This window comes from Scheffersomyces xylosifermentans (assembly GCF_036884685.1).
Source record: "Scheffersomyces xylosifermentans strain CBS 12540 chromosome Unknown RJT20scaffold_2, whole genome shotgun sequence".
Classification (NCBI taxonomy): Eukaryota; Fungi; Ascomycota; class Pichiomycetes; order Serinales; family Debaryomycetaceae; genus Scheffersomyces; species Scheffersomyces xylosifermentans.
Genome location: NW_027042940.1, coordinates 1637057 through 1652026, shown reverse-complemented (window position 1 = coordinate 1652026; position 14970 = coordinate 1637057). Strand labels below are relative to the sequence as shown.

At 40.5% G+C, this 14970-nt stretch overlaps 4 protein-coding genes across 4 annotated transcripts; 3 read left to right on the top strand and 1 right to left on the bottom strand. All coding sequences in view use genetic code 12, as the record gives it.

Annotated features, from left to right (window-relative positions):
- Positions 1-174: 174 nt before the first annotated feature.
- Positions 175-2571, top strand: RJT20DRAFT_93154 (ubiquitin-specific protease; the record flags this gene model as incomplete). Its single annotated transcript, XM_064921461.1, has 1 exon — positions 175-2571. The coding sequence occupies one exon, from the start codon at positions 175-177 to the stop codon at positions 2569-2571; it is 2397 nt and encodes a 798-aa protein (XP_064776152.1).
- Positions 2572-3928: 1357 nt separating this feature from the next.
- On the top strand, positions 3929-5249 carry ARO3 (3-deoxy-7-phosphoheptulonate synthase; the record flags this gene model as incomplete). The annotated part of the gene is made up of 2 exons (XM_064918223.1): positions 3929-3983; positions 4183-5249. 2 exons carry the CDS (start codon positions 3929-3931, stop codon positions 5247-5249), a joined length of 1122 nt encoding a protein of 373 aa, XP_064776151.1.
- Positions 5250-6554: 1305 nt separating this feature from the next.
- Positions 6555-11248, top strand: RJT20DRAFT_28839 (uncharacterized protein). The gene has a single exon (XM_064919548.1). The coding sequence runs from the start codon at positions 6806-6808 to the stop codon at positions 10916-10918; it is 4113 nt and encodes a 1370-aa protein (XP_064776150.1). The 5' UTR covers positions 6555-6805; the 3' UTR covers positions 10919-11248.
- On the bottom strand, positions 10994-14660 carry RJT20DRAFT_28844 (uncharacterized protein). Its single transcript, XM_064919550.1, has one exon. The coding sequence runs from the start codon at positions 14487-14489 to the stop codon at positions 11070-11072; it is 3420 nt and encodes a 1139-aa protein (XP_064776149.1). The 5' UTR covers positions 14490-14660; the 3' UTR covers positions 10994-11069.
- Between the last annotated feature and the right edge of the window lie 310 nt (positions 14661-14970).

The window sequence follows — 14970 nt, the reverse complement described above, 5'->3', positions numbered from 1 at the left end:
TGGGACAAGTTTATTGGTTTCATTTGCCTGATTGAGTATATATAGATATTTATATTATAATATATTTATATTATAGTATATACTATTATATACATATTTCATTGATCTCGAATAGAAATTGTTGAATAACAGAACTCGCATTGTTTACTAAGCTTTCAATAGAAATCCACCCAGATGTCAGACCTTCTAGATATCCCCGAAGACGTCCCCTCGTCCATTGCCCCCAACGCAAGAATTTTCAAAGATGATTGCATGTATTCGTTCGATACGGCCGAAAATAACGAATTGGGTTTGGACATCGATTTGATCTCCTACCAGGCCTTCTCGCGTACGAAAGACTACAATTACACCCTAGAAAACTACGGCAAAACGGGCCATTCATTGTACTTGAACATTAACAAAGTATTGAAGCCACAGGAAGAACGCAATAAGCTCTTATACAATGAAAACGGGGAAAAGAACCAGAAACTTCAAAAGTTGGAGATTAAAGAAGTCAAGGATGACGATTTATACAATACAACAATTACCATCTATGACGCAGATGAAGATAAGTCATATGCCCTTGATCAAATAACACCAAGATTCCAACTGTTGGTAGAACAGATTCTCAACGCTAATTCGTCCAACAGAGACGACGAAATCAAGCAATGGGAGCAGGAAATTTTCCCATGTGAGCATTCAGTTGATCTACAACAATTTGATAATGTGGGAACGATAGACTTGACAAAATGCCTGCAATGCGACTTGAAAGAGAACCTTTGGATCTGTTTACACTGTGGAGCATTGGGTTGTGGTAGAGAACAGTTTGGTTCCTCGTTAAAGGGAAACTCGCATGCATTAAGTCATTATGAATTGGCTGAACATCCCGTAGCTGTGAAGTTGGGTTCATTATCCGCCGATAACGAAGACAGTTGCGATGTTTACTGTTATAAATGTAATGATGAAGTCAAAGTTCCTAACTTGTCTGAGAAGTTATTGAAATTTGGCATAGATCTAAAATCAGCGGTCAAAACTGAAAAGAGTTTAATCGAGTTGAATATCGACCAGAATATGAATTGGGAATTCAACCTCGAAGGTGCTAATGGTGAGAAATTAGAACCAGTATATGGTAAGGGATTGACAGGTTTCCAAAACTTGGGAAATTCTTGCTACTTGAACTCTGTTGTTCAAGCTTTGTTTGACTTGGAGAGTTATCAAAAATTCTTTTCTGATCTTGAAACTCCAGAATCCGAGAACCCAGCTGATGATTTAAGAATTCAACTTCTTAAGATTTACGATGGATTATTGAGTGGAAGATACTCTAAACCTGGATCATTGAAAGGAGATGACTATCAACTAGGACTCAAGCCATCCTCCTTCAAAACTTTAATTGGGGAAAATCACCCAGAGTTTAAGACTCAAAAACAACAAGATGCATTTGAATTTTTATTGTACTTACTAGACAAACTTGATAATGAATTTGGATTAAGTTTGAACAAGGATTTGAAATTTTTGTATTCTCACAAGACTGTTTGCTCCAATTGCAAACACGGCAATTTGAGAACAAATTTAGTTGATAATATTTCTGTTTCGATTAAAGATGAAGTGATAGATATTGAAAAGGAATCTGGGAAAAAGATATACAAGCCTGTGAGCCTTATAGACAGCTTTAAGGACTACTGTGCAAATGAAGCAGTAGAAGGCTACAATTGTGATAATTGTGGGCAAAAGCCGGGATTAGCAATCAAGTCGGGAGGATTCAAATCTTTCCCAGAAGTGTTAATTGTAAACGCCCAAAGAATTAAATTGGAAAACTGGGTTCCGATAAAAGTTGATGTTCCTATTGAAATTCCTACTACTTTGGATATCTCAAGTTTCAAAGCTCCCGTATTCAGTGCTGACGAAGTTGAAGATGAGAAAAAGGAGAGTAGTGGCGGTGGATTTGTCCCTAATAGTGATGCATTGAATAACTTGTTGTTAATGGGATTCCCTGAAGTCAGATGTTTGAAGGGATTATTTAACACAGGAAATAGTAATGCTGAGGATGCGATGAATTGGATATTTGCTCATATGGATGACATGGATATTGATGAGCCATTTGATCCATCTGATGCAACTTCAGGAAACGCGAACGCCAGTTCTAATGGTCCTTCACAAGAAGCGATAGATAACTTGTCCTCAATGGGATTTTCGCAACAGTTGGCGAAAAAAGCATTGGTATTGAATAGTAATGATATAAATGCATCGCTCGAATGGTTGTTTTCCAATCCAGATGATGATGGAGTTATTAGTGAAGACGCTGTATCGAGTAATAAGCCTGTGGTTAATATAGAGAAGGAAAAGGACGAATTAAGTAGAGAAATCGAAGCAACAGCTGATTCCAATGGCAATTACGAGTTGCAATCTGTTATCTGCCACAAGGGAACATCTCCTCATACTGGGCACTACGTTGTATTCATCAAAAAGAAGATTGAAGGAAATGATAGGTGGGTATTATTCAACGACGAAAAGGTAGTTGCTTGTGAGGAGCACAATATGGAGGACGTTAAAACAAACGCATATGTTTACATTTTTAGAAAAGTTAAATCATAGATAGATAATCATAAAATCCATAGCTATAGAGAAACTAAGTAGAAGAATTTTGCAGCTATTTTGTGCTTCGCTCATATAGAGATCATTTATTGCGGCATGGATGTAGTGATGCTATGTACAGCCCTAATTTATTTTACATTCGATACATCTTGACCAGACAGAGTCAGAACCAGATTTTGCATGGAATGTTACCAGCGACTCTGGAAAGACCCTGTTAAAGCCCATGTATCCCCATGCCCTGCAATAAAAGTCACGATCCACGTTGATGGGTATAACTAAATCCACTTTCCTTCCTACATATTCGAACTCGAGACACTCGTTTTGGCAAATGTGTTAAATCCAGCTTATCTCTTATCTTTCCCCACTACCATTACGGGCCACCTCGAGGGTAACCAATCTCGGCTGTGAAAAACCACGTTTGTCATGTTACACGCGGTCGTGTCCGTGTGTGTATGCAACAGGAACTGGTAGATAATCAATGCAAAAAAAATGTTAAGAGAAGTTCATTTGAGTGCATAAACTGCAAAATGTTGCCGTTCCACCGCAGAAGCCACCCCCATACAGCAGTTTACCTCGAGGAGGCCGGATTGTGGGAGAAGAAATCATGGGTGAAGAGACCATGGGTGAAGATAGAACCTGGCAAGAAGATGAATATGAATAATTATCATAGAGGATATAAAGGTGAGAAAGAGAAAGAGAGGTCATTGAATTAATATGGTGAGCTTTTCTTTTCATTATGTTTTCAATTCTTTTTATTGGTTATTTTGCTTCGCTTCCTAAATGCCCATTTACCAAAAATTTTAGCGAGTCTTTTTGAACATATTCAGACCGACCGAGTCAGGTCCCATCATCACCAGTTCCGATTTCTTGTCGCAAAAAAGTCTCTATTCCGTCATAACAGATGCATCCAGATTCCTCTTCCGACACCATCTCTACCTTTTTTGCCTCCCTCAGATCCATCTCACATCACTAACTTTTACCCTCTCTTACTCTCACCTCTCTTACTCTCACCCTCACCTCGCCAACTAGTCCTCTCAGCAACATACTCACACTCATACTCACACCCACACATACACACACTCACTCTCTCTCTGTCTCTAATGTTGTCCAAATGCACTCCTCTCTGCACAGCAGAATCTGGAAACCTCAAATTATGACTAACTGAGAATTTGTGCGACGGCCACAAAGTCATCATCATATAAAAGGGTAGCGGCAGACGTCTGTGAAAAATAACCAGTGAGTCGCTGGCGGTAAATTAACAGTTTGTTTTATTTAATACAATAAAAAGGTAGACTTTCCCGTCGGTTAGACCTTTATATATAGCTGTAGCATCCGTATCAACCAGCAAGAAAATATCATGTTCATCACTAACGAACACGTCGGCGACAGAAGCCGTATGGAAGACTGGAGAGGTATGTAGCCAAAAAAACTGAAAAAAAAAGTCCGATAGTGAAATAGAAATCGTCTGTGATTTCTACCACAGCGGTCAGTTTGGGTTCAAGGTTGGTTCTACGATATCGGAAGCGGCTCTCAAGTAACGTCAGCTAAAAATCGGGCTTTTTATTAGCGTCAAGTTCGAAATGTGACATTCATACTAACAGATTGCTATAGTGAGAGGTTACGATCCATTGACTCCTCCAGATTTGCTTCAGCACGAATACCCTTTGACAGAAGAGTCGCTGAAAGTCATCTTGGAAGGTAGAAACCTGGCCGTCGATATCTTAAACGGAAAAGATGACCGTTTGATCATCGTTATCGGTCCATGTTCCATTCATGATCCAAAGGCCGCTTTGGACTACGCTGACAGATTATACAAGCAAGCCCAAAAACACAAGGGCGAGTTGCACATCGTCATGAGAGCTTACTTGGAAAAGCCAAGAACTACTGTGGGCTGGAAGGGTTTGATCAACGATCCAGAAATTGACGGTTCTTTCCAAATCAACAAGGGTTTGAGAATCTCTAGAAAGTTGTTCGTTGAGTTGACCTCCAAGCTTCCTATTGCCGGTGAGATGTTGGATACTATCTCTCCTCAATTCTTATCTGACTTGTTCTCTGTTGGTGCCATTGGTGCTAGAACCACCGAATCTCAATTGCACAGAGAGTTAGCTTCTGGCTTATCCTTCCCTGTTGGTTTCAAGAACGGTACTGACGGTACCTTAGGTGTTGCCGTAGATGCCATGAGAGCTGCCTCTCATCCTCACCATTTCCTTTCCGTCACCAAGCCAGGTATTGTCGCTATTGTTGGTACTGATGGTAACAAGGATACTTTTGTTATCTTGAGAGGTGGTAAGAAGGGTACCAACTTCGACGAGGTTTCTGTTAAGGAGACCAAGGAGCAATTGATCAAGAGCAAGATTGTTTCTGAAGAAAACCCAGGACCAAGAATCATGGTCGACTGTTCTCACGGTAACTCTAACAAGGATCACAGAAACCAACCTAAGGTTGCTGCTGAGATTGCCCGTCAAATCACCAAGGGTGAAGACGGTATTTGTGGTTTAATGATCGAATCCAACATCAACGAAGGAAGACAAGACGTTCCACCACTTGAACAGGGTGGTAAGGATGCTTTGAAGTACGGTTGTTCTATCACCGATGCTTGTATTGGCTGGGATTCCACCGAAGAAGTTTTACAGGTTTTGGCTGATGCTGTGAAAGCCAGAAGAGAGTTGAAGAAGTAAGTTAGAGATTCTGATTCTGATTCTGAATATTAAAAGAAAATTAAAATGCCGTGGCTATCGCATTAAAAATGGCCGAGTGCCCGGTGCCTAAAAACTGTCTTACGAGACTTTGTACATAAATCTGAAAATACTATAATTAATTTTGATATTAAAGTGTCTTAAGGGGCAGTTCTGTGTTAATATGGAAATAAGGTGTAGAGAATGTAGCACCATAAGGACGATAGAATCACCTCACACTTTAAAATTATCGTTAGAGGAGACAAATTTTTGCAATCTTCAGATCCTCTAAGCGAGAACACCAACTGCAGGATTACATTTTACCAGTGCCGAGATCTGTCACTGAATCACAAAGAGAAGAGATGGAAAGCTTGGATTGAGAGCGTTGGGTGGGTGTAATATGAGTAGGTAGGTATTAACGGGAGATGGGGGAGAGGTTCTATGTAACCTGGAAGACGCGTTTTGGTTGAGAATGTTGCAGAAAACTTGTAGAAATTTGTAGAAACTTGAAGTATTGAAGTACTGAAGAAATGAATAAAATTAATATGTGAATAAATGAAAAAAAAATAAAGATATGAAGATATGAAGATATGAACAAACCAAGGAACGAAGATATGAAGAAATGCAATAAAAAATTAAATAAATAAATAAATAAAATTAATAAAAATGAAGAAATAATTGGTATAAAGTTGGGTCCTACTACATAAAATGAAGATATGAAGAAATGAATAAAATAAATAAAATAAATAAAATGAAGAAATTACCTGGGTACTAATACTACAGTGCTAGTATTATATCTACGGTTGATATATTCTCTGTCTGTCTCTCTGTCTCTCTTCCATTCCACTAACATATTGAATACGCTAATCCTGTATATACATGTATATAGTTCTCTCTCTACCATCGCATATAGTAGACTATAGAAATATAGTAAGTTCACAGACCATACTCCCACCTACGTCATATCAACCTCACCACCTCCATTCCAACACGATCGCGGTAGAAATCTCCCACAACACACAAAATGTGGGACTTTCTCGCATAAATTCTCCTTAAGAAATCCCCAGGAAAGTTCATTTTCTCCCTAAGACTCTTGTGACCTTTAATGAAAACTTCTTGAAAATCGCCCCTACTCCTTAACGTCTTACTTACTTATATGAGATGCTCCAAGGACTACATGTTTCTTGGCCCTGTCTTCATCATTTGCTCCCAAATTTTCACCAAACCCTCTATAAACTCATCTCGTCATAACATCTAATTTTCACCGTCTTTCCTCCTCTCATTCCCTAAATATCTATACTATACTTCACCTCTCAACCTCCCTCGCTACGCTTCCAAAAATAGCTCTCGTTAAATCTCTCGCAAAAACTGCCAGTTCCTGAGGGCTTCAGATCGGCCTCGTAGTGACACTACTGTGACATCATTTCATTTCATTTCATTTCATCTGATTTCCAAGAGTAGAAACGGACTCTATATATTCCAAGGTGCTTCCGCCATCATAGTAGCAGCCAGTGGGCATTGCTGACATCTAACCTGCCAGCAAATCCCCCAGCACCCCCATGCGATCATTCATAAAGTCCCACCGGAGGAATGAATCCTCTACTGACTCTGGTGAGTTCCCCCCACCACCATCTCTGAGTCAACCCTACAATAAAACCACACCGGCACCATCACCAAATATCCGACCAAGTGCTCAGTTCACGCCTCCCCTGGCGGTTCCTGCCAATTCAGCCTCATCGGCGTCTTCAATAAGCTCCCCCAAGAAGAAGATCTTGACTCCCATAAAGAACCTCTTTTCTTCTTCTCACCATTCGAGATCGACAATTACTACACCTACCTCCAGCGACAGCTTGAATAATGCCCTCTACAGCGGCCCATCTTACAAAGCGGAACCCAAGCCACCTAGACCCTCGAGACATGTCTCTCCAGGTGCCTCCAATCATATTAGGTCCAGAGCGTCCATTTCCAATATTTCGGAGTTGCACGAGATCAGTAGTCGAGGCAGTAACAACAGCTTTACTCAATTTAATAGCACTACTCCTCATGCTAGCCCTCAGAGATTCGGCAACAATAATAATAATTCCCTTGATTCTGACTTAAGAGCTCAACCAGTACATTCATTGAATAATGACGATTCAAACTTTTCACATGGCTCAACTTACCACCTAAGAACGGGCCCAGCATTCAAGTCTTCCAACTCAGTGCCGTCGTTAGTTGCTTACAAGCAGATAAACAGTATAACCAAGAATTCCCAATCACATACGTCTCTTTCGTCCTTCCATTCAAACAGTTCACAACTCAAACAATCAAGTTCAAATCCGCATATCAATACGGCTTTGAGCAACCCCTTAAGCTTTGTTAATCATTCCAACTACCAATTAAAAGGTGGATTAAAAGCACTGGCCAATATTACTGAAGGTCCCCATCTGTTGGTGGAAGAGCATCCATTGAATGACTCAGAATCCTCATTGGATGTCAGTGAAGCCCATTTCGAGACGAAGCAAGTCAGTTTCGATGCTAGTCCATTAAAAAAGCGAAATTTAGCAACTATACTAGTAGATGGTACTATTGATACCAATTATCAAAACGATCATATAAAGGATGAAAAAAACGTTAGTTCCAATACCGGTGCAGCCGAAGAAGAAGTGGGAAGTTCTACACCCATAAATGGTGCAACTGGACCATTCAACAATAGTGATTCAGAAAGTGCCTCCAGCTCAGATGATAACGATGACGAGCTATCCGACACATCATCCCAGTTTTCATTTATTAAAGATAGAAAAGGAGGCAGAAATACGTCTGTCAAATACTATAAGACCATAAAGAGTCCTCAGGAGGAAGAAATAGCTCAGCTGAATACTTTTAACGAAAATGATCTTGAATATGAGATTGACGAATTCTCAGATTATGATTTTGACAACAACGGCATGGAGGATGACTATGATTACAATGATCCAGAGACAGCAGATGACGTCCAGTACAATAAATTGTTTGATGAAGACGATGATAAAGAAGTGCTTAAGTTTAATTATGAAGATGAAGAAGACGATGGCAAAGCAAACGATAGATCTACGTTCGATGAAAAAGAAGTTTTCAGTAATCACAATGGGGAAGGTTCTTTCAGCAATAGTATTGGAGAAGTGGATATGAGCTATGACAAAACGTTAATGGCTGACCAACTCAGTAATGAGGAGAGCATTCCTGTTGAAAGTGTCAATTTGCTAGGAGAAGATGACGCATTAGAGTTCCTTAGTAACCTTGGCGAGGACGAAGTCGATGGCGAGGACGAATCCTTGTATGATAAGGCTTTGCAGGAGGGTTTTGGCGATGAGTTAGCAAGTGGCGAGACGGATTATGAAGATAGTGATGATGGAGGTGTCAACGTGGGCTCGCTCAACTCGATGTCGGGCTATGGCTCTGACGCCATCTATAGTAATGAAGATTATGATGATCAGAATGTTGATAATAATGATTACTACAATGAAATAGGCAGTCCTGACGAAGATAGCGGAAGCAGTTTTAATTTCGAACCGAAGCAGGAACATGAAGATAGTGAACACCGTTCAAATATCCTAAGCCCGCCAATTTTAAAATCTGGTGTTACTTTTGAACACGATAAAGAAGAAGACAACTATAGAGATATCGCGTATCGGGCATTGGAAAGAATAGATGAAGGTCGTCCAATCGATCGCAGGGCTCGTGGAGACATGCAATTTCAGCTCCGAAGCAAATTTCAATATCAGAATAGGAATCCATATTATGGCTCCTATCACTTATCAATTCAGGGACCAGAATCTGATGAGGAAATTCGTAGTAGGGAAGATATTTTGGGGAGTAGTCAGGATACTGATTTAGAAAATGATATATTAGAGAATTACTTGGATGGAAGTAAACTGCCACAATCGGAAACTAATAATCCCAGCATCGAGTTTCCAGCTAGCTTTCGGGCATCAAACGGGGATAAGTTTGTGATCAAGAAGACGCCAGATCTTTCAAGTTTAGACAACTTAGAGCTCTTTGATTTGAGCAGCCCCATAATAAATGGTCTCACAATAGGGCATAATCTTCGCCACAGACTTCCGATTTCCAGTGGTCAGCATTCAGGTAATGCTGCACAGAACACCAACAAGCTTTTTATTCATAGGTATATGGTCACTGACTCTACTAGTTCCTTTCAATGGAATGATTTCACTAGGCTCAGCCAATTACCTGAAAGCGATGTTCTCCGATTACGATCCTTGCGGAGCTTCCATGGATCTCTCGATGACAGTTTGAATTCGAAAATACAAGAAAAAGTGGAAGAAATGGACTCGTTTTCCTCCAACCATCCACATAATGTAGGAAGTGAAGAAAATAAGCTGGAAGTAGGTTCCCTTCCATCGAATTTAGGATTAGGTATTGGCTTTGAGGAGCCAAAATTTTCCACACTTGAAAACTCAACGACAATTTCAAATTCTAATAAAAAACAATATAGCCCAGCAAGGCTGTCCATCCATGAGGTGATGAATATCCTTGATTCATTGGAGACAGAATTGGAAAATGACTCGACAGTGTCGTTAGCTAATATTGATAAATCTGAAAGTGACGAAAAGCAAAGACGTCGTAGCAGTGAATCGAAGCAAAAACGAAGGCTGTCTATATTAGGAATGATGAACCTTTTGGCTGATTTGGAGTCTCAAACGGTCGATAATACTGAGAAGGCTGACCCAGTTGTCTCCGAAAGAAAAGATGCTAACGAGAATAGAAAGTCCATAATTGAGATGATGTCGACTTTGTTAACTTTAGAGTCTATGAATACCAAGGACACACAAACATTGAAAAATAGAGATTCTATTAGCAATATGATGAATACGTTAGCAAAATTAGACTTATCGAATTCAGAATCTGCAAAAGAAGAGGGGAAATCGAAATCAAAGCAAAGGCCTGAAGTTGTCCACAGCAAATCGGGTAATGTTCCTTCTATTATAATTGAGAAGCCGCCTCCAAAATTCATAGCACCCCGTAGGTTATTGTCTATTCAAGACGATGGTAAGCGGTACTCTTGGTTTAACAACGATGAAACATTAAATTTCAAGTCAAAATCTTCGCCAGGTCCCGATTTTAGTGAAAGTAGTCTGGTATCAAATTCCGATGTATACGGGACTCCGGAAGAAGAATTACTTCCTGATGATTATAATCCAGCGTTAGAACAAGCGCTAATTGACGAAATCAATCAGCTCCCTGAAGACTATGATTTTCAAGATGAGGTGAGAAGTAAAGCTTCTCCTGTGAGAGATGTGGGTTTCTTCCGATCCAATTCGTACAACAAGAAGCCAATTAAAGCAATAATGGACAACAAGTTCCAATCTAATAAAATTGAAACTTTAAATAAGACCGTTACCTTTTACAGAAGTAACAGCTCAGGCCCTCCAACTGACACAAGCAGAAGTAGAAGTATAAGCAGAGCCCCGTCGACGAGATCTATTAATTCTTTTACATCAGTTAATGAGGAAGAGCTCTTAGAGGAGGAAGCCGAAGAAGAAGAAGAAAGCGAGCCATTTAGGAACACTTTCAATTCACACCACCAATTCTCCTTCAAACATAGCTCCAATGCTAAAAGTAACGAATCGTTTCCAAAGGCAACTAACAACCTTAGTACTATTACAGAAGCGGATAGCCCATATTTAAGGTAAGTGGAATTGCATATTTATATACATACTAGAATGTACCAACGAAATGTAAGATATTAAACGACAGGATGAAGAGAGACTGAAAACCAGTCAAGAACTAAATTATGAGACAATTCTGTCAGTACTGAAGATATTTTCGTAATTGCTTTACCGATTAGCGGGATATTTCCTGCTGCTTCATGAAGCTGTTAAAATCATACTTGTCACCAGAGTAATCAAAATAACTAGAATCAGGATTTTTTTGACTCACTGACTTTGCATTCAATGAAGAGTTCAAGAGTGAAACTTGAGGACGGACCAATTTTAGATGATCTTTACTTTGTCCATGGTGGTCATTACCTTGCAATGGAGGCTGTATTCTTCTTGATCTGTAACTAGACTTGGCATTTGACGATGCTGAAACTGTTGTGCCATTGGATCTTTTCATGTTCAATTCATTGACTACATTGCCTCTCATTCCTATGAGCTTTTTGTTTAAATTCGTTGGATGCAATCTCAATTGAGTCTCTGATGCAGTGTTGCTGTCATATGAGGCGGTGCTGGAAGCCATTGAAGACGTGGTGGATGATATCGAGTTAGACCTAAATAGCCATGAATTATTTCTGTACTTAGAATAGATACTAAGCAAATCGTCATCATTTTCATCTTCGACCAACACAACTTCAACTTCCTTTCCATCCTTCGTTTTCTCCGTGACCGATTTGTATGAAAGCGTTGAGTTGTTTCTATTCACCATGCAGACATCATAGTCTTCTTTGGTAAGGTCGATGACAACGCTTTCTGTATCTGACTCAGAAGATGCTGAATGAGGCTTGTCAGACTTGCTAGATTGGTAGCTAGAAGCAGAGGTACTAGAGATCTCGTCTTGGGCATTTTTCTTTCCTGTTGGAAGCCAGGTATCTATTCTAGCGTTCTCCATTGCCTTCCTGCTAATCTCTCTGGCTAAGGATTTTCTCTCATTGATATCCTTCATTGTTGGATGGGTTGGAAGGAAGCTTGTTGTCTCTCCTGAATCTGCAGCTTCTTTGAAATCAACTGCATATCTAACCTGACTCGGTGGCTCTGCCACTGCAAATGCTAGAGTTTCCACTTGGGTTGCTTTCTCGACTTCTGGAATGGCCCTCTTCGTAGGCACCTTCTGATTAAGCAACGTTGAGAAATCTACAGAGCGTGACCTACTATGAACATTCTTCTTCGAAATATTTTTGCTTTCAGGTTCAAGATCCTTGGCGAAGTCATTGATATTGAAGTCAATATTGTACATTGACTTATGACGTGCATGTTTGACTGGTGACTTGCTGCTTTTCGCAGCCATTGAAATGCGGCTTGGAGTAGATGGTTCGGCCGATTCATCGTCTGGGATAGATGGTAGAGTCTTTGCAAACCGTGGCTGTGAGTAGAACGAGTATCTGACAGAGGACTCCATATCTGTATCTGAATCGGCATCCTCGTGCATCAATTTATATTGCTGTCTGATCACTTCTTTAGCTTCCTTTGACGGAAATTCAATTGGAGCCAACTTAGAAGTATCCTCTTCCTTTTCTTCAGCGGACATTGATGTTTCAGATTGGACATCATCAAATGTGGCGCCATTGTATAAATTGACAGACTTTGAGCTTGGGTAAGACTTGATCATTGCCTTATCACTCAAATCGGGTATTTCAATTTGACCTGTGCTCTTGGACATAAAGCTGTGTCTCGAAATATTAGATCTGAAGGAGTTGGATGCAAGTGTTCTTCGCCTGATCTCGTCATTATTCGTTATGTTGGCACTACTGTTTGGGAAACTGAATTTAGGACCAGCTCCTTCGTTCTCGCTGTCGGAGGTTTCCTTTAATTTTTGGGTAACTTCTCTTGGATCAGAATAAGATGCTAGGGTGTTCTTAGCTGTTGAGATCTGTACATCAGTTCCTTTAACCATGCTGGGGCCCCTGCTAATTCTTAGCGGTTCTACTTCTTGCTCAACTGACTCTGCAGAAGAATCAGTAACAGATTCGTCGGATTCTTCAGTACTTGATCCAGAATTTGAATCTGAATCTTCATCAGATTCACTGGACGATGCATCTTCCCATTCATCTTCAGGGTTAGCCACTCTTAGAGTATTAGCACCTTTGTTCGTTTGTAGTTGTCTTGGGGTATCTGCATTAGAAACGTCTGCTGAGTTTAATTCAGAATCACCGCCACCTAATGTAAGGTCCACTGATCTTTGAAGAGAATCCCAGGAGCTTTCGGACCCTTCCGAGCTGCCACTAGTAGTCGAAGATGAAGACACATCTCTTGTCCCACTTTGTTGAACATGATTTGTTTTGTTATTATTAATTGTTTGGTAGTGGTATTGAGGTTTAGTAAGGGTCTTCTCCTGTCCTGAAATTGTCACTGGTGGAGCAGCGGTAGCATATCTCGCCTGGGAAGGCTGACGGTGGAAACTCATAATATCACCAACGGAGCTGAAGGAGCTAACTGATGAAACTTGCGATTCGTCACTGAAACTCCTCTTGTCGATTTTCAATAAAGTATCCAAGTTTCTGATTGGGGCATTAGAAACTTGACGGTGATAGGACTTTTCTGTTGTTGGATATGGAATGGTACTTCCTGTGACTTTTCCAGTAGGTGTAGGTAAATCTTTTCTCTTGTAGTATTCACCCAATGAATGTACTGGAGGACTGTGTTCTGTTATAGGAGCTGGAACAATTCTGACATTGGAATACGCTGGAAGCTGGCCTCTAGTAATGGGGTAGGGTGGATTAGGATGTGGGCTCTGCTTCTCCTTGTCTCTAACTTGGATATCATTTTCTGGTAATGGAGGTAACTCCTTTTTATTCTTTTCACTCTTAACGCTGGACTGTCTGGAACTTCCACAGTTTGAGGCTTCCTCTATTACACTGAGCTCATCATGCTCCAATTGCTTAGACTTGAGGACAAGTTTCAGCGCTTTGTTATTGTTCGCAGTAACTGGCGGTGGTACTGGACGACGAGGCAATGCTATTCTCTTGTTCAATTCTTCTTCAGAGTAGCCGTAATCATCTTCGTCGGACAGAGAATCAAGCTTTTCGTATCCAGATCCAGTATAGATCAATTTTGTTTGTTTCCTCCAAGGAGATTTTGATGGAGATCTACTTCTGCTTGGAGATCCTCTTAAAGGTGAAGTACCGTTGTTTCTAGCTGGGGGCATTGATCTTTCTGGAGATGATGATCTAGATCTTTCCTTTTCGATATTGGCTGCACTGAGTTTAGGTGGTAACTTGAGAGTGAATGGAATAGGGATGACGTATCTACTGTCTTCAGTATGGCTGGCTACGTGTAGCCTTCTTGCAATTGGAGATTTCGAGAGGCTCTTGAGTTGTTCATGGGATGTAGTTGAGCTGGCTACAGATCTTAAGTCCTCTTGGCTTGTCATGGGTAATGCAGCAAGTCTCATATCGAATAAGTTTGGTGGGAGAGAATGTCTCTTACTCTTGACTGGTGAAGATGATCGAGCTCTTCTTTCAGATGCCTGGCTTGGGATCGGTTTTGGATGTACCAAGCTAAGGTCGTCAAGCGCCTGCGTTGGAAGGTAGTTCGCCGGTGACGCCATGTCTATTGAGCTATGAAAGGTGATGAAGACTCAATTACAATTCTATTGATCCAATGGGCAATTTTTGTATCTAAACTGCTTGGAATTTCTGATCGAAGGCCTGTGTGTGGAAGATTAGGTTCTTATAAACCTCCTTGAGATTAACGGAGGGACAATGATACCTTCGGCTGGATACAATAGACTACTGGTTGACAATGAACTAAGGCGACCAAACAATTTGCTACTAGGAGAACTGGTGGTACCGTTGGTGATATCAAATTCTACTTCATTGTTCTTTTCTGCAATGTCCTGCTTTCGTCTTAGGTCACCCATGGCCATTCGTGATTCATTTCATTGCAAATAGCTAATGTTTGCATTTGTTCCCGAAAGGGTAATATGCATGTCGAAAATTTTGCGTCCAATAATGCAGCAGCCTCCCAATAATAACATAGCTTCTTTTCGTATGTGGCTCTGCCGATCTCGATACTATTTTTGGATTATA